This window comes from Papio anubis, chromosome 8, assembly GCF_008728515.1.
Source record: "Papio anubis isolate 15944 chromosome 8, Panubis1.0, whole genome shotgun sequence".
Lineage (NCBI taxonomy): Eukaryota > Metazoa > Chordata > Mammalia > Primates > Cercopithecidae > Papio > Papio anubis.
In genome coordinates, this window is record NC_044983.1 from 61,567,519 (window position 1) to 61,588,207 (window position 20,689).

General features: G+C 38.3%; 1 protein-coding gene across 3 annotated transcripts in view; it reads right to left on the minus strand.

The window, feature by feature from the left end:
- The window catches only part of PDE7A (phosphodiesterase 7A), a 126,286-nt gene extending 107,238 nt beyond the window's left edge, over positions 1-19,048 (minus strand). The window contains exon 1 of one of the 3 annotated variants that reach the window (XM_031669593.1): positions 17,931-19,048. In XM_031669593.1, the coding sequence (XP_031525453.1) occupies positions 17,931-18,068 (138 nt within the window). In that variant the 5' untranslated portion in view covers positions 18,069-19,048. The remainder of the gene's footprint in view (positions 1-17,930) is intronic. The other 2 variants (XM_031669595.1, XM_031669594.1) reach the window with 2 other exon arrangements.
- Between the last annotated feature and the right edge of the window lie 1,641 nt (positions 19,049-20,689).

Consider the following 20,689-nt stretch of genomic DNA (forward strand, 5'->3'; position numbering starts at 1 on the left):
GTTAACATTTGGCAGTACAGGTAGGACATTGAAAATAAGGCAAAAAAATGGAAAGTTTCCCACAAATATGATAGAATGTTCATTTTCAATAGAAAATAATTCAAAAATTGATATAAAATATACTAAGTTGACAACAGAAAAACAAGAGCCAATAGAAACAACTCACAGAAGATACAGGCATACCTTGCTGTATTGGGCTTTTCAGATACTGCATTTTTTTTTTTTTTTTTTTTTTTTTTTACAAAATGAAGGTCTGTGGCAACTCTGCATCTAGCAAGTCTACCGGCACCATTTTCCCAACTGCATCTGCTCACTTCTTATCTCTATGTCACATTTTGATAACTGTCACAATATTTCAAACGTTTTATTATATTTGTTATGGTGATCTGTGATAGTGATCTTTAATGATACTATTGTAATTGTCTGGGGTGCCATGAAACTTGTCCATATAACACTCAAATTTAATGAGGAATTGCTTCTTACTGATGAGCAAAGAAAGTAGTTTCCTGAGTTGAAATTTACTCCTGGTGAAGATGCTGTGAACACTGCTGAAATGACAACAAAGAATTCAGGATGTTACATAAACTCGGTTGATAAAGCAGGGTTTGAGAGGACTGACTCCAATTTTAGAAGTAGTTCTGCCTATGGATAAAACGCTATTAAACACTATCACATGCTACAGAAAAATCTTTTATGAAAGGGAAAGTCCATCAATGCAGCAAATGTCATTGTTGTCTTATTTTAAGAAATTGCCACAGCCACCCAACCTTCAGCAACTCCCACCCTGATCAGTCGCAGCCATCAACTGAGGCAAGACCCTCGACCAGCGGAAAGATTACAGCTTAATGAAGGCTCAGATGACTGTTAGCCTTTTTTAGCAATAAAGTATTTTTAAATTAAAGTGTGTACATTGTCTTTATTAGACATAATGCTACTGTACACTTAATAGACTACAGTGCAGCGCAAATATAACTTTTATATGCATGGGGAAACCAAAAGACTCATGTGACTTGCTTTATTGTATTATTAGCTTTATTGTGATAGTCTGAACCCACAATATCTGAGGTATGCCTATAGACAGAGCAGGTAATTAATAACAAACATATATTACAAGTTTAATATTTAACAAATTCCAGAAATGGAAACTAAATATATTGGAAATATAAATTGGCATCACCTTTCTGGAAACAAATTTGACAATATGCTTTGATCTAGTAATTACATTAGGAAATGATTTCAAAATTCAAGATTTATGCATAAAAATCATCACAATATTTCTGCACAAAAAATACTTGATTAAAATATTCTAAAATGTTAAGAGTGGTTATCTCTCAGTGGAAGAACTATGGATGGTCTTTACTTTCTACTTTATATTTTTTCATATATTCCATGTATTTTATAACAAGCATACATTAACTTTAGTCCAAAAAAAAATTCAAGTTACTTTTTAAAGGTTCTTTTAACAAATATCACCCAGTTCTTCTTATAGAAACAAATAATGAATGTTTGCTATTTCTATTCCAATGGACTGGGCTCCTATTCTAATTCTGGATTTATACCTCCCACTTACCAAGAACATCAGCCTCCACAACAGCACAGCAGAGGAGCTTTAGTTAGAGACAGATCTAAGTTTAAATCCTAGAAATACCACTTATAGCTGTGTTACTTTGGGTACCTTACTGTTCTAAACTTCAATGTATTCTTAAATAAGACTTGCATATATTATATTTATATATTTAGAGATTAAGATAGTTCCAATATTACAAAGGGCAATTCAGAAAGGGTATAAAGATGAAGGTGGAATCTTGGAGGAGGTAGGTGGGAAGAATACAATTTGGGATTCATCCAGAGGAAAGTTATGGTAACATATGTTCTGACATGGTAAGCATGAGACTAAATGAGTAAGTTTTTCTTCATTCTTTTGTAAAGAACACTTACTATGTGATATACACTAGGGACAGAGTAGTCAATAGGATAAATAGGATTCCTGTCTGCTGACCATATATTCAATGGCGGTGAAGGTAGGGGGTGAGGTGGAAGTGAATGCGAGGCAGAGACATACAAATCAAATTAGTGAGGTGTGTCATAAATAAAGTGTAACAGGTAATGGGATAGATGGGGGATGGGAGCTATTTTGAAGGGGATGGCCAATGAAGGCTCCTCTGCAAAGACTGAGCTGATACTTGAATGACATGGAACTATGGGAAGAGCTTGAGTCTGAGAAAACAGCCAGGGCAAAGACAAAGACGAGAACAAAGCTGGCATGTTCACAAACAGCAGGGAGACCACTGTGAAAGGAGAAGAGATTGAAGAGGTAGCAGGGACCAGATCATGTGGGGCCATATCATGAAAAGGAGTTGGAATTGTGTTTTACTGTGATGAGAACACGCTGATGTTTTGAATAGACTGACACAATCTTACTGCATCTTAAAAATTACTTCAACCAAACAGTGGAGGCAGAATTCTAGTGACAGGAGGCTACTGCAGCCGGCTAAATATGCTTTGAACTAGGTAGGACTGATGGCACTGCAGTGGCAGAATAAAACAGAATTCCCATGGAGGCTGATTTAAACTCTATCTTCGAAACCAAACACAAAGATCTCACTTCGTAAAAACTTTCCAGGTTCTCCTACCTTCAGGTGCCATCACTTAACTTCATATACTATTCTAGTGAGAACATGTATCAAAATGTATTGTAATTGTCTATTTACAAAGCTACTTTTTCTACTGGGTCAAATTCCAAGAATGAAGGCAGGAACAATGTCTTATTTATCTCTGTAATGCCTAGCAGAGTGCCTGGCATATAATAAGTGCTCAATAAATCTGACTGAAAAAATGAACAAATAAATTTGAAACAATCAAAACCATCTGTAATAGTTTCCTAGGGCTGTAACACAGTACCATAAATCAGGTGGTTTAAAACAACAGAAATATATTATCCCATAGTTCTGAAGGCTGAAGGTCCAAAATCAAGGAGTCAGCAGGACCATGCTCCCTTTGAAGGCTTTAGAGGAGAATCGTCCTTGCCCCTTTCTAGTTTCTGATGTCTCCCAGCAATCCTTGGTGTTCTCGGCTGGTGGCTGCATCACTCCAATCTCTGCCTCCATCTTCACATGATTTTCTTCCTTGAGTGTGTCTGAGTTTCTGGGACTCCAGAGATACCACTCATTGAATTCAGGGCCTGTCCTAATCCCATATGTTCTCATCTTAACTACATTTGCAAAGACTCATACTCCAAATAAGGTCACATTCTGAGATTCCTGGTGAACAAGAATTGTTGATAAACACTATTCAACCCCACTACACCATTAAACACAATGCATTGCCTTATAAAGTGGTAATCTGCCCGTTCCAAAAGTGTTCCATAAGGCTAAATAGTCAAAATCAGGAACATGCAACAAAAGAGATTTCTGTAATGACTTTGTGTGTCCTTTAACCTCTCTAGTTTCAGCTTACTGATCTGTATGTTATGGGAACTTTACAGTACCTTCTAATAGTAATATTCTATGATCTTAAGTCATAATTTTTCTTGATAACATTATAGATTTTACAAATATATTAGGCATATAGAAACCCTCAAATATTTTAGTTAATTTAAATGATAGCAGAAAGTTTACTTTCTTAGCTTTGAAGTAGGTAGAATGTTTTTTGTAAACTATCCACTGTAACACTTACTTTAATTTTCTTCATTTTTCATTAAGAATGCAGCGTATTCCTCCAAACATTATAACCCTATATAGTCATGTGCCAAATAACCACATTTTGTTCAATAATGGATAGCATGTATAACAGTGGACCCATAAATTTATAATACTGTATTTTTACTGTATCTTTTCTATGTTTAAATGCACAAATACTTACCATTGTGTTACAACTTCCTACATATCTAGTACAGTAACATGCGGTACAGGTTTGTAGCCTAGAAGCAATAGGCTATACCACACACCCTAGGTTCTCGGCTGGTGGCTGCATCACTCCAATCTCTGCCTCCATCTTCACACCCTAGGTGTGTGGTAGGCTATGCTATCTAGATTTGTGTAAATATGATGTTCACACAACGATGAAATCGCCTAATGATGCATTTCTCAGTATGTATCCTCATTGTTAAGTGACACATGACTCTACTTTCATTTTAACAGACTATACCCTCTGAATACCTTCTACATGCCAGGCACACAGGGATATGGCAGTGAAAACCCACTTCCAACTCACATACTTGTAACTTATTTAAACTATTAACTAACTAGACCTCAGTCTCTTCATAATTTAAAAATTCCACTTATATGATATTCTGACTAACAGACATGTTACTTTTTTAGTGGGAAGATTTCAAAAAATAGCTTTGTTGATTTCTGAAATGGGTATATTTTCATTGTTTAAAAAAAAATCACATAAGTACGAAAATGGTAAAAATTATCAGGAATCTCACTACCCAAAGATAGCCACCGTTAACATTATATTGAATAACCTTCCAGATTTGGATGTTTTCACACATTGATATATAGTATCTTACATGATTTTATCCAAAAATACAGATGTAGAAAGCTGCATTAAATGGCATGTCTGTTAGATTGACAGGCATGCCATTTGGCAACTAGTTTTTTCCCCCAAAATTGTTATGTCTATCTTTCTATGACAAATATGGCTATTTGGCATTATTTTATTGGATACAGAGTTTTCTGTCGAATTAAAATACCATAATTTATCCTATCCCCCCCCTCCCAGAGAAGCACTGAAATGAATTAAAATATCTATCATTACCAATGTTGCAAATTGTTACCAAAAATCTGTATACATATATCTTAGCAAAGTTTTGCAATTGCCCCTTTGGACAAATTCCAGGTCTGCAGAAAGGGCAATATTCTAATTTAAAATTTTCATTTGCATAGCTAGACCTTCTGTCCTCTCAAAAGGTTGACTCCAATGATACTCCAACTCCACATATAAAATTACTCATTTTCTTATATCCTTCCCAACAGTGGATTTTGTCAGTCTTCACCAATATGAAGGTACTCTTCTGCCAAAACAAAACAAAGCCAAACCATCTTTTACTTGCATTTCCTTTATTACTAGATAAGCTATACATGTTTTGCTACATTTATATTTCTTCTCGGAACTGCTTGAGTCTTTTGCTAATTCTCTACTGAGTAGTCTTATACTCTTGGGGATTTGATTGTATTATCCTTGTTAAAAGTAAAGAATCTTTTCATTTTACTTTTTAGAAAAACTTCATTGTTTTTCTTAAAATATATATTCACTATGAAGAATTCACACAAAAAGTAAAATTTTAAAAAATTTAAATTACTAAAAACTTCCACTACTCACCATTTCATACATAACACTGCTAGAGAGTGAGCTTGTTGTATGTTATGAATATTAACTTTTGTTCCCCAAGGTGAAAAAGGCTTCATTCATAAGTTAATTTTTAAAGGTGAATGAGATACGTCTTTCTTTATAAAAGGTTAAGTTGCACATAAATCACATTTCAACAAATCAAATGCTATCTTCCCAAATGACCTATTATACTTTTGATAATGACTTTGCTTTACCTCTGATTATATGTTAATTAAAAGTAACTCAGATATTTTTAGAACTGAGTGTGTTTGTACTCTTAACTTTTTCACATGATTACTGTGCCACAAACTGTTTCAGTGTATTAAAGAAGATATGCCACCCAAATAACGTCCATTAAAGAAAGACGGCAACTAAAAGAACTCCTACAGCTCAATCCTTTTATAAGGAAGCAGGGATTATAGCGAGAAAAGTAACAGATTAAAAGTTGGAAGAACTAAATTGAAAGCCCTAACTTCTCCACTCTCTTACTGTGTGATCTGGGGCAAATCACTTCATCTTCTGAGCCTCAGCCGCTAAATTTCTGAAATGTTGAGAATGGAATTATTTATAAAGTCCCTTTCAAGCACTGACATTCTGATTCCATAGAGTGCTGAAGTATGGAAACCCAGAACTAGTAGCAATCAAAAACCTAGAAAAAAAATAACAGATGTATAAGGTATTATTTCTGAATAGCTATGGAGAGCAGTAAAATACAGCAACAAGGTAGCAACAAGTAACAAAGAGAATACAGTAAACCAGCAGTCTACAAATTGGGTCATGCATACCCCTGGAAGTATACAAGCATGGAGAGTTTCAAGACAACTGATGATTATATTCTCAATTTCCATCTGTACAGTTTTCTAGAACCATTCTGCTGACAACAGCATGTCTGTCTTCCTTTACTTCCACTTCCTCTTTCCCTTTACCTCTTTCCCCTCTGCCACTTCATAAAAGAAAACTGTAACTCTCACACTTTCTGAAACTTGCTGTGGAGTACTGTCTTTGGGCTAAAAACATCCAGGTGGCCAAAAGGACATTTCAATATATTCATGTTGAGAAAGATAATTACTCTAAAAACACTGACACCTTTTTTTTTCTTTTTTTTTTTTTAACATTTATTTTAAGTTCAGGGTTCTTTTTCAAATCAAGGTGTCACCACTTCCATGAAAATGAAAGGAGAATCAAACCCAGTTGCTACCTAAGTATTAAAAATAATTTGATTATGGATTATTTTGTTTTATGCATACAACCTAGAAGAATGGGTGATACTACTAATATAAAGTAATATAAAGCACTTTTTAATAACCATCTACTAAATTCATAAGTGAGGTTTCTCAATACTTTCAAATATTAAAGTAAAAAAGGAACAGAATCAAGCAGAACTCCATCTTTTCTAATAATATTTATAAATGGATAAAACAATTGAAATAAACCAGCCCCATCTATCCCACTGAAAACGCATTTCTGACAAAATTTTACTTTAATACTTATTAAAATTTGTAATTAACATATGTTGTTTTGATTGTCTACTGGCTATGACTAAAGTGATAACTCAGTCCAAAATAAATTTGACACAGAGCATTATGGACATACACAATTTTCCTATTTTTGTATTATAACTGTCCATAGAACTCAAAACTGAGGGACCATTAAAATAAAGCACTTTTCATTCCCCTCTACTAAATTCATGAATGAATTTCCTTTTGTTGCAGAAAAATATCACATAACGGATAAAAATGCTTTCTAGCATAAAAGAATATATTAGGATAATATGTAAAGAAAGTAAAACAAAAATGAGAGAAAATATAACATGATTTTTGACAAAAATGCTTTCCAGCATAAAAGTATACATTACGATAATAGGTAGAGAAAGTAAAACAAAAATAGAGTTCAAAGAGAAAAAAAGACTATAAAAAATTCTGTTAAAATTAAGTCTGTTCATATATTTTTTAATGAATTGTTAAAAATCCTCTCATACACATTTAAAATTGTGATTTGAACACCACCACCAGAAATTACATCATTTACAGATATTAAAACTCAGATGAAAAACTCAAGATGTGGGAGAAGGTACATAGTTTTTTGTTTTTCCAGTTCTTTGAAGGGATATATGAGCAAAATGTTTGAAAATCCTTGTACTAAAGGTCAGACTATAACATTAGTGCTAATCTTCCTACTGGACATCTTCACCTGGATGTTCAGACACTTGAACTCTACATATTCAAAGTAAACTTAAGAACTCCCCTCTACAAATACACACATTTGTTTTTGAAAGAAGAAAGAAAAACAAACCTGCCTCTTCTTCCTATTTGCAATTTTGTTACTAGCTTCATCATCTACCTGGTCTTTCCAAACTAAAAAAGTAGGAATACTTTTTACCTCCCAAAGCAAATCAGTTCCTAGGACCTAACTCCTAAGTGTCTCTCTCTTCCTTCCACCAGTGCCATTGTTAAAGATCTCTTCACCAACTGTCGTCAAATAGCTGTTCTTCAAAACAGTAACTACATTTAATTTTACCTCCCAGGATCTCCCATGGAAAGTAAAACTACTTTACAATAATCAGAGCTATGCAAGTGTACCTGTCATGTCATGCATATATATGACTTACAAAAAAAAAAAAAAAAAACACAGAATCATGAAGGTGGAAGAATCAGTCACTCCCTTCAGACTATCCTTATCTAAATATCTTTCAAGCTGCTGTCTCAACAGTCACTGGTTGAAAATTTATAATCTCATGAGCTGCCTACCCTGTATGAACAGCTTTGCCAAAGATCTGGGTCCAAATATAACTCACTTGACTTATTAGTCCTAAATTAATTTGGTTAAAGAAGAGATTTACGTTAACACAAGAATATCAATAAAATTACATACAATTATAAAGAAGTTAAAAATTACTTACAATTTCACCACCCAGAGATAGCTTCAGTTAGCATTCTGGGATACATCTAGCTTTTTAAATATTTTTTGGCAAGCATGCATGGTACATAGATATATATGTATTTTGTGATTTATTTTTTTTAAACATAATTAAGATAATCTGTAGATACTTCGGGTTTTTTCCTCACTTAATTATGTTGCTAGCATTTCTTCCATGCGATTAAAGATTCTTCAAATTCTTCAAATCATTTTAGTGGGTACACAATATAGAAATAATACTAGAATCCATTGAGCCATTTGTAAACTACATTTTTATATATCATTTAAATTCTTTAAGGCATTTAAGTGCCGACATAATACAGAAATAATGAAAAATACTATACTACATAATACTATAATCTATTTAATCATTTGTAAATTATGTTTCCAGTTTTTCACAGTGATAATGGGATGAATAAACTTGAAGATTAACCTTTATCTACATTTTTAGTCATGTCCTCAGAATAGATTCCCAAAAGCAAATTATCAAGCAAAAATACTAATTTAAGTATTAATTTTTAAAATCTTACTAATATTGTGCATGTGTAACCTTCAAGCTATAAACTCACTTTAGCTGCAGTGTAGTGTAGCGTGATCACAACTCATTGCAGCCATGACCTCCTGGGCTCAAGAGATCCTCCCACCTCAGCCTCCAGCTTAGCTGGGACTACTAGCACGTGTCACCATGCCTGGCTAATTTTTTAATTTTTTTTTTGTAGAGACAGGATCTCTCTGTGTTGCCTAGGCTGGTCTCAAACTCCTGAATTCAAGCAACCCTCCCACCTAAGCCTCACAAGTGTTGGGATTATAGGCATAAACCACCATGCCCAGCCAGTATCACATTTTTTAGTATGCATTTCTTTGATTACTAGTATGGTTAAACACAAGATCTCCTTATTTCCCTACTGTTCCTAGCTATTGGTACTTATTCTACCCTCTGAAGTAATGTACTTTTCCCATGTGGCAAAAGGAAGTAGAAGAGAGTACACAGGCTTTAGAATCAGCATGAACTAGAGTTTAACCCATTTCCACTACTTAATTGTGTTACCTTGGACAAATGACAGCTTTAAACTTATATCTTCTCCAATTAGAGACCATTAACACAAAGTAGGAACAGTGCACAGCAATCAAGAACACACAACCAATCAAAATCTATAACATATTAACCCTCTTCTTCCTTTTATTCACATGGCAGTCCTTTAAACCCTGGAAGACAGCAATACTCTGTCACCTCTCACCAGCTCTCCATCTCCATCCATATCCCTGCTGGCTAAAATCTGAGACTTTTTTCCTCCAGAGAAATGGTTTCAAATCACCTTACCAACTGCTCATTATCTTCAGAGATCAATTTAGCTGAGTTACAGCCTCCTAGAACATGGCATTTAGAACAAAATAATCCAGATATGATTTGAAAAGATCAGAATGAAAGTTATTTCTTCAAATAACTAGTCAAATTTGTTCTCCTTATCCACATCCATAAGACAACAAAATTTTTAATTTGTAGACTCAAAATTCTAACTGTAGTCCACTCATCTGCCCTGATTAGGCAGGCCAGATTAAAAGTGAAGGTCTTGGAGCACAACAGGCCCTTCTGGAAGTTCATATAATACCTTGAGCAACTTAATGTCTGGAAACTCAGTTTATTCTTTGGTAAAAATGGGAGTAACTCTACTTATCTCATAGAGTTTTTGTAAAGATCAAAAACACCAACTGGGCCAGGCACGGTGGCTCATGCTTGTAATCCCAGCACTTTGGGAGTCCAAGGTGGGCGGATCACTCGAGTCCTGGAGTTCCAGACCAGCCTGGGCAACATGGAAAAACCCCATCTCTACAAAAAATAGAAAAATTAGCCAGGCGTGGTGGGGCATGCCTGTAGTCCCAGTTACTCAGGAGGGTCATTTAAGGCAGGGATGCAGAGGTTGCAATGTGCCGAGATACTGCCATTGCACTCTAGCCTGGGAGACAGAACAAGACCCTGTCTCAAAACAAAAACAAAACAAAACAAAAAAATACTACACCAATTAAAAGTATCTGCCATATAGGAGTTACTCCAAAAACAGAAACAAGTACAGTTAACAATTCAACATGAGTTTGAACTGCGAAGGTCCACTTACAAGCAGATTTTTTTCAATAAATATACTAAGAAATTTTGTGAATATTTATGAAAATTTTAAAAAACTTGCAAAGCATCACCCCTGAGACAGACCAATCCCTCCTCTTCCTCCTCAGCCTACTCAACATGAAGATGATGAGGTTCATGAAGACCTTTACGATGATCCACCTCCAGTTAACGAATAGTAAACTCTTACTTCTGATATTCTTAACTATATTTTCTTTTCTCTAGCTTACTTTATTGTAAGACAGAATATAATACATATACAAAACTTGTGTTAATCACCTGTGTATGTTATCAGTAAGGCTTCTCACCAAGAGTAGGCTATTAGTAGTTAAGTTTTTAAGAAGTCAAAAGTTATATTTGGGCCGGGCACGGTGGCTCAAGCCTGTAATCCCAGCACTTTGGGAGGCCGAGACAGGAGGATCACGAGGTGAGGAGATCGAGACCATCCTGGCTAACACGGTGAAACCCCGTCTCCACTAAAAAATACAAAAAACTAGACGGGCAAGGTGGCGGGCGCCTGTAGTCCCAGCTACTCGGAAGGCTGAAGCAGGAGAATGGCGTAAACCTGGGAGGCGGAGCTTGCAGTGAGCTGAGATCCGGCCACTGCACTCCAGCCTGGGCGACAGAGCGAGACTTCGCCTCAAAAAAAAAAAAAAAAAAAAAAAAAAAATTAAAAGTTATATATGAATTTTTGACTGCACAGGGAGTTGGATCCTGCATTGTTCAAGGGTCCGCTGTAATTATAATTGCTACTAAAGCAAAACTACTGCATCTTTATTAAGCACCATTTGCCAAGTACTTTATATGGTCCTGAACTACAGTTTGTTCTACTCAAAATTCCGAGAAGTAAAGCGGACTTTGCTTAAATTTAGTTATCTCAGTTAACAACTAATTTTCTCCCCCAAATTCTACCTTGACCTGCCTTGGTCTTTTCCATCTCCCTCTAGCCATCACTTTCTGAAAATGAACAGCCATCCCGACCAGCAGGTGGAGGCATGGAGCAGCAATCCAAAATTGCTACTCAAAGAAAATTATAAGCAGGAGATGCTTCTTATGTCAACCATACAATCAGTGGCACAGGTCCCTTATAAAAGGAACCTACCAGCAGCCAAAATAAAGCCCTGCAAGTTTAGAAGGCTCATCTACAAATCTAGTTTTTGTTCCTCTCCTCATATGCTGATCCTATGAACACTTACACCTGAATGCAAATATGCAAAAGTATCACTTATTTGTGAATAACCTTTTGAAAAGCATGTTTGGCAACAATATAAAAAAATCAACAAAGTCTATGTTACTTTTAGGCAAGAATAAGCCACTTAAATGTGGAAGAGAATAAAGTCTAAATTTTCTCTCAATTCAAATTAAACATAGAAGATAAGCAACTTCATAGCCAGAATCTAAAAGTTTTGAATTATTTTTAAATTAGAAGATTCAAAATGAATTGGAGCTTTTTGTAATGAACACAGGGAATTTAAGAATGTCTATATCTGAAAAGATCTTTAGTCAAGAGACTTCTAACAAAATCAGAAATAGATTTTATATAAACACATAAACAAATGTGATCGATAAAATCAAACAAAGAAAATTAAATTCCTTAAGAGGGCCTGCATGCAGTAAGACTTCTTCATCATCTAAATTTACTAGGTCTTTAATCCAGTTAAATGACTGTTTACGATCTTAGAGAAAAATGAGAAGGAAGCTAAGTTTTGTCCACTCCCGCTCTCTTCAGCTCTTCTCTTCCCAAACTTGCACCTACATTCATCCTCAGAAAACAACGCAATTCTCTAAAACTGCTCTGGTCAATAGTGAAGGAAGAGGAGGGAAGAGAAGAAGAAAAGAGTTGAAAATTGCCTCAAAGAGAATGAATGGCAACCCTCCCTCTTCATAACTTCTGTGAAGGGCTTAATATTTTACCTCTTGCAGCCTTTTGTGTTTAAGAAGGAATTCCTGGGTAGACAGCATGTACAGCTGATGGAACTCTAGGCATAGCAACAAAGCAGTAAAATCTCAGCATATAAACAACATCTCCTAGACTGAATGTGTTCCTGACAACCTATAAACTAGAAATTTGAACACCCTGTTAGAACTACACTCCCACTCCAAATACACTATGGATTTACATTAATATTATATTTGAGCATGTATCTGAAATATAAACACATATTAGCTCAGAAGTGAAAGCTAAAGTATGGTAGTATTAAATTTAGTATGAAGAATTAAAGTATGAAGCATTTCTGAAAACAGAAATGAAGCCAAGGTCCCAACAAAACAGGTGTTTTGAGAATATACAGGTAGGAAGGTCTCATAAATATAACCACTTCCCTTGGGGTATCCCACTCACTGGCCACACTATTCACTGTATCAGCTTCTGTATCTAAGTTTGCAAAGAGGCAACTATTATGGTAACAGTAATTTGGAATAATGCACGTTTATATATTGACGTTGGGTAGACAAGAGCCCTTATAAATGAGCACGGGACATGCAAATAAAATTTCACAAAAGAGCAAATACAAACAGCACAAGCAATACTTCAGAAAGCACACTTGCTTACTGCAATTTAAAACAAACTCAGTGTACCACAGTACATCTACTATAGTAGCAAAATGTTTATAAAATGTCTAATAATATATGATTGGAGATGAAACACATAGGGTCACATATTTTGGTAATATCGAAGTATAGATCCTTTTGAGAATGTCAAAAGATGTTCTTACCTTTTGACCCATCCTAGTGATTTTAAAGATTTTATCAAGCATGCATGAAGGTGTTCATTAAACAAAGTTTTGCATACCTCAACAAAAACCTAAAAACAAAAAATGTTCAACATTCAGAGAATGTGTTGCTTATAGATTAACACGACTTCACTCTAGTTTATTAAGTAAGACAATACCTCTGCTCTGCCAACTAAATAGCTGCTAGCCATATGTAGCTATTTAAATAAAACTGAAGTAAAAATTCATTTCGTCAGTCATACTAGCCACATTTCAAGTGCCCACTAGCCACACAAGGCTAGTGACTATCATTGGATAGTGCAAAAACATTTCCATCATCACAGAAAGTTCCACTGGACAGCTCTGATCATATCCACATGGGCCATCCTCCTTCCTCCTCCCGCTACGTTCACTCATTTGTCTAGAAACAACTGCTTAACCTTCAGTCCTCGGCCTAAGCAAGCCTCAATGATTACTTAAGGCTAACCCTGATTTAAACCAGAAATTTAGGCATACATTCCTTATCGTCTCATAACACTTTGATAACTCCAGTATAATAATTACCCCACATATAATCACACCATTTTCTCTATCACAATTCTGTAAGTTTCCTGAAGGAGGAACCAACTTTTATCAAAGGGGCTTTGAACTATTCTGGCACTCACAGGACCTGGATAATTTGTCATATACTAAGAACACTGCTAAAGAGAGAATGGAAATAATGACTGTAGTTGAAAAATGGTTGTGTATAAGGAAGGGTATGCATACAAAGGAAAACTTGGTTAGGCTGGCAGTGTTACAAATGATTAAGACAACAACAACAAAAAACTACTACAAGCTCAGTATCACTATCCAAAATGCTTGGGACCAGGAGTGTTTTGGATTTCAGACTTTTTTGGATTTTGTAGTATTTGTGTATACATCATGAGGTATCTTGGAGATAGGACCCAAGTTTAAATACAAAGATCATTTAGATTTTATATACACCTTATACACATAGCCTGAAGGTAATTTTACACACTCTTTTAAATAATTTTGTGCATGAAACAAGGTTTGTGTACACTGACCCACCAGAAAGCAAAGGCGTCTCATCACCCATGTGGACGATCTCATTACCCATGTGGTCGATCCGTACTTGTTTGGCATCACCATCATTTCTGACTCTGAATTTATATGCTAGTGATAAGCAATCACTTCTCACACTTATTCACACAAAAGAACTTAACGGTAAACAATATGACATACCATTAATACAGTGAGAAAATACTGTGTTTAGGATAACCAGGCAGCACAGTAGCAGCCCCAGAATACCTGCATCAGCTGCTCAACAGCAAAAAATAACAGCAGAATCTCTGTCTCCGTGTCAGCACTCAGAAAGTTTCCATTTGAGGGCATTTTGGATTTTCAGAGTAGGGATGCTAAGCCTGTAATTCCTTACATATTCTCAACACATAACACAAGGAGCCTCACTCACAAGAAGGTATTCTATGAGTACATATTTGTGAAGTATTTCTTTAAAAAAAAAAGACAAATGCTAACTTAGAAACAATATAAATTAATGATAGATTTCTAAAAATTAAAACTCAAATTTCTAACCCATATAAGATTTGCTTCCAGTGCACAGAAAATCTGACTGAATAATTCCAACTGCAGTGCTTTGGCATACTCATCAATATACTCACTCAACTTCCACATCTACCAAGAACCTACCTATGCAAAGTACCATAGATATGATGGTGAACAAGACACAATTTCTGCCTCCACAATATTTTTTTTCCAAATATGAATGTTATTCTCAAACATGAATCTTTAAACTCAGCTCTCAACAATAGACATCCAAAAAGGACAAAGAACAAGCTTCACCTAGTTTATCATTCACTAATTCAAAAAACTCATATTAACCATTTGAAATAGTATACGTCCTACTTTAAAACAAAAAATTAACGCCTCATTTACTTGGCACCCTTAGAAGATCTGGTGTTCCACATAAATGAATTTTTCAGGTAACTCAAGCTTGTCCATTTCAGCACCAATACTTAAACTCTTTGGCATGAAAATCTTTTAAAAAACAAAACAAAACAAAAAACAGTACAAATCTTTCAACTTTAAAAAACAGGCTCTATTAACATTATTCTGACTGAAACTTACTGTGTTGTACAACACTCAAGCCCCTGAACTAAATGTCCCAGGGTGCTTGTAAAAGTTGCTGGCTTCGAAGAGTTTTGCTTCGAAGAGTTTTTCTTCTGACCCCTGGCTTTTGGTGTGTCTGCTGTCAACCTTTGCTGCTGTCAGTGTGAACTGACTCTGGCAGCCTCCCACCCCACTTCAAATTTGCTGCTACTTGGAAAACAAGTTGTGTCAGAACTTTGCCTAAAACACACTGGCTTTGAGACGATCTCCAAATCAATGTTGGTCACTCAGTCTTTTCTGTGTATTACTTGAACTGTTATGGTCTGCAGTTACAAGTTCCAAACCAAGTTTTGGATAAAAGAATTTGTGCTGTACCTTCATGCTCCCATATTGTCTTCATATTTAAAACTGATGCTCAGAGATAATTTCATTACCTATTCATTCATTCAACAAATATTCATTAAGTACCTACTAGGAGCTAGGCTCCAATACTATCGTGACAATAAGGAAATGAAAAGGAAGGTTGCCAGTTTTAAGCATATTTTCAAGTACAAAAACTGTAATTATTTTACTTAAAGTCTTTTTTTGGGGGAAGAAAAAGGGGGAGTGTTTTTTTTTCCCTAAGCCTCTTAAAAATTACAAAACCTGTTAAACTTTTTATAACTTCTGTACATTCAGGTTTAGGAACTAAAAATTTAAGGGTAAAGAAAGCATTTGATTAAACCAAATGTTTATTTTACAAGCTCTGGGTAGGATTCCAAGATTTTCTGTCTCCTTTCTTTTTCCTATTACAAATTCCCATCTAGGCCTAAAGAAACCAATATCAACATATGCTTTATTATTAAATGATATGCAAAGTCTTGATAATGATAAGTATGTCCATCTCAGCATCCACTAAGTTTACATTTACCACAATGTTAATAGAAGAAAAAGTGTTAATTGAGGAAAATTTCTGTCCAAAGTTTAAGAAGTTCCTATATACTTCACTTTGGGGTTCAGAAATTTTTTAAAAAGTTGTAAGGGTTAGTAAAATATGGTGTAACTCTACAATATTTGCTTCATCTGCCACAATCATATTTTTAAAATTCCATTACCCATTTAAACCTAAGGCTAGAAAAATGAACCAAGAAGTGGAGCTTAAAATTGGTCTCTGTGGATTAATTAAGACATCAGGAAAAACCCCTGGCATCAGCTTCATTTTGATCCCTTGGAATCTTCCTTCTCATTCGTTTTCTCCTCAGAGAGCACAAGAACTTTATTCATAATTTATAATTGTATAAATAATCAGTGATTGCCTTTATTATTCAGATATAACTGGAAATGAGTTGCTAGTCATGTGCCTGCTGATCTGAAGAAGTAAAATAATATTTAGAAGTGAAAAACGTTACTTTCATTAAAAATCTTTAACTACTACTATTAAAAACCTTCTTCAGCAGTGCATTAATATTTCCTCAACATTAATTCTGGAATCTGAACATGCTTTAAGTGGTACTAAAAAGGCAGATCACAGGTCTAACCTTCAAAATAACCATGTAATATTATTCTAAATGACACATTATAGTAATTTTCACAAGTCTGCTCTGACTTCATTAGCATACTACCTTGTGCTGTGAAATAAGTTTTAGTTTAGATAAAAAGGATTCACAGAGAAACCGAAATATAGGCTCTTGCTCCTTCTACAACCACTTCAGGCAAAGAAGTAAATGACAAATATTTACTAGACACTTATTACACTACCAGGTGCTGTCCACACTACCTGCAAACACACACACACACACACACACCCCTTGCTCAAGATACAATACAACTGGAGAGAGAACATACACTCCCATAAAAGATAATATTAACCAATAGGAAAAATTTGATTTTAAAAGTGATCCTTAGCCATAACTTCTGGCAGCAGAAAGTGAAGGCATTCAGTTCAGATGTAAACAAAATTTTTTTTACCCCTCTGTTTTAAGTCTGGCAATCAAAATTAGCCAAACCTAAGGAAGTGGACCAACGGCATCACCACAGGAAAAAAACAGAAATGTTCAGGAGCAACTGGTATTGGACCACTCAAAGGCTTCCCATCAGTGCACATCAGTAGTTTCTCTCCTAAAATCTCCTTATCAAATTAAAAACAAAACTGATTCCTGGCTATGAACTTTGCAGACTTCTTCCTCTGATACCCAGTACAGCCCAACCACAGAAACGAAGGAGTCAGGGAGACGACAGCAACGGGGCATCTAGGCCTATTGTTCAGAGAGAACCGCAGGACCAGGCGAGCGCCGCGGGGTGCGCGGGAGCTGGGGGAGGAGAGGCGCGAACCCCGTACAGGTGTGTGTATGGGAGGGGGGACAGGTATGTTGCAAGGCGGTGGAGCACAGGTGTACTCAAGGGCCACAACTAAGAAATAAAGACTCAACTTCCAGACCGAAAAAGAGGAGGGCGGTCATTCCTGAGGCTTAAACTGCTGGGCACGGAGGGTGACAGGCCTGGGGAGGGTGTGATGAGAGGATCCCGGAGCCCACTAGTGTGGGGTTTTGGGGAGGCTGGAGAACTGAGGGGGGACAGCCAGGAGGATTCAAAGAAAAGGCTCCCCGATCGAAAGGCCAGCCTAGAAATCCCCAGACAATGGACAATGCGCGGGCTGGGGGATGTCGCGGAGGTGAAGCTGGGTGGGCAGAGGGAAACAAAAGAGAGAAGCCCCCAAGTGTGGGCCCGGCGGCGGCGATTACCTGAGAGAGCTCCCGGGGATTGGGGCAGCCGAAGAGCGCGGAGCTGGAGCTGAAGCTGATGGCTCCTCGGCGGCTGAGGACGTGCTGGGGGACCGGCCTGTCCAGGGGCAGTACCGGCAGCTGGTAACATACTTCCATTGAATACACCCGCCCTGCCTCCGCGCGGCGCCCGCCCTGCCGCGGCCGCCGGCCCCTGCACTGGGAGGGGGCCGCGGCTCGGGGGCTCCGGGCCGAGACGGGGGCAGGGCGGGCGGGGGCCGACCCTGGGCCGGGAGGCCGAGCTCACGCCTCCCCAACCCCAGCCCTCCGCTCGGGCCGCCGGCGGGAAGGTTCTGCGGCGGCCGCGGCGCCAATTACCAGGACCGGCGCGCGCCTAGCTCCAGGCGAGGGGCGACGGGGTGCAAGCGGGGCCAGCACTAGCAAAGTCGGAGAGGGAACCCCGCCGCCTTGGGGCTCCTCGGCCGAGAGAAGCAGGTACCCGGACTGCAGAGTTCGAGTGGAGCACGGCCGGAGCAAAGCGGTGCAAGAAAAGACGGCTGGAGCCAGCGACCAGACCAGGGGGCGGGGGCACTCAGGAGCAGCGACCAGCTCGGGCCGCTGCCGCCGCCGCCGCTGGAGTCCTGCCCCTCCCCTCCCCTGGAGCCTGACTTCACTCCGCCGCCGGCGCGAGCCCGGCGTAATTCACACTTTGCAGCCGCGGACCCTGCGCCAACCACGGCTGCCGCCACCGTGACGTCACGACGCCGCGCCGCCGTAGCGCCCAGGGAGACTGGTCAGCGACCGAGAGCGACAGTAGCCTTCCTTGTGTTCCGCACCCTAGAGCTCTGTCGGAGTCCCCTCCCGACAAACGTTTTCCCCTATCTATCTCATCCGCAGTTCTCTTCACGCCCTGCCATAACTCCCTCCCCTAGCTCCTCGCAAGCCAAGGCGCGTGCGCACGAGGCCCCAAGGTTTCGGGGCATCCCCCTGAGCGCTAAACTCGTGCGTTCCAGCGCCCCGAGGGTATGGGGTGGGTTGATCCCGCGCTAGAGACGCTGTTCCGGCTTGCCGACCCCAGAAACCCAAAGCACGCGGCGCAGTAGCCCTCCTCAGCCCTGACCGCGGGGTCACTTCTGGCTTTTCCCTCCTTGTTCCCATTCATGGGCTTCGCTAGAGACCGCTGCGGCAGTGACGTCAGCGGGCCGCGCAGGCATCGTCCTCCCTGCTACGTCACTGCCAGTCCCTTGGTGGGGCCAGGCTCGAGCGATCTCCTGGCAGGTGCGGCCCCGGGGCCATCCCGAGCCCGAGGGGCGGAGAGGGGAGCCGAGAATTCGGAAGTGAGAAGGGGGCCTGGAGACAACGGGAAAAAACCAAGACTGATAAAGAATTATGGGTGAAAAGAATGAGAAAGAATGATACTGAGAAGACAAAGGAAAAAAGTAGACTTCATGGCCCTCTACCGAAAGCGTTGTTTGTTGGCTTTCGATTTTTTGAAAGCTAGAAAAGATAAAGAGCTCTTCACCTGATTTGTCGGCTAGATGTATAATTTAAGTGTTCATTTTGTCACATTTCTCACTAAACTGTCCAAGCTTTCAGCATCAACTGATTGTTTCTAACGCATTCCGGCCTTTGGGATTTCAGCCTGAACAACCTCTGCCCTGCTGGCAGAATTGTTGCTTTGGTTCAGTTCTTAGGGCACCCACCCTTCTACTGATTTGAGATGACTAGCCATTGACAAGGTGGGAGGCCTTTGAAAGCACTGCATAGCTTCCACTGATGATGAGATCATGTACCAAATGCACATAATCCGGTAAATGAGCAAAAGTAGACCTTTTATCATCTTTGCATGGCATCTGTTTCTTTTCTCTTGCTACAACTTTATACCTCCTACGTGGATATTTTTCTACCTGTCTGCTTTCTACTATTAAAAGAACTATAACCCCCAACATCGTCTTGTGGAGTTTGTCTTCATTAGATGATGTAAGCTCCCCTTTAGTACAACTGATCCAACTCATCTTTGAAATCCGAATTACTCCCACAACTTCTAGTAGATGTATTGAGCGTCTACTATATGCTTGGGATTATACTGAGCACATTTTCCTACGTTATCACATTTACTTCTCACAAAAGCATCGTGAGGTACTTAGTCCCTGAATTGAGAATAGGCTCACGGAAACAAAGTTGCCCTAGACCTTAGACAGATAAGTGGGAAGAACTAACCTCAAATAATGTTTGAATTCTGTGTAAATCTAAACATCCAGGAGGTGATATTGGTGTGATGTTACTGTGTGCCACATAAAATAACTGTATTACATTTAATAACATCTAAGAGACCCAGGTTGATTAAATCATTTAAGGACAGAGCGCTAAGTAGATAACTAAAAAATGCATCCCCTTTCAACATAGTTACTGTTGTGCACCTGTGAACCAAGAACTGTGACAGGCATTCTACATACAATGTTTAACTTTACCCAACACGATAGCCACTTAAGTCAGGTAATTTTATCCTGATTCTACAGATGAAGAATCAGATTACAAGACTGTAAGTCATTTGCCTCAGTGAACTCTGGTTTATGATTTCAGAGCCATGCATTTTCCACCATACCACACAGTATCTTCTCCAGAGTTTTTCAGTTGTTTACAGTGTTCTTTACTGTGTTGAGGAGCCTATTAATCAGGTTCTTCAGAGAAACACAACCAATAGGATGTACATATAGAGAGAGGGAAAGAGAGTTATTTTAAGGAATTGGCTTACATTTTTGTGAAGGCTGGCAAATCTG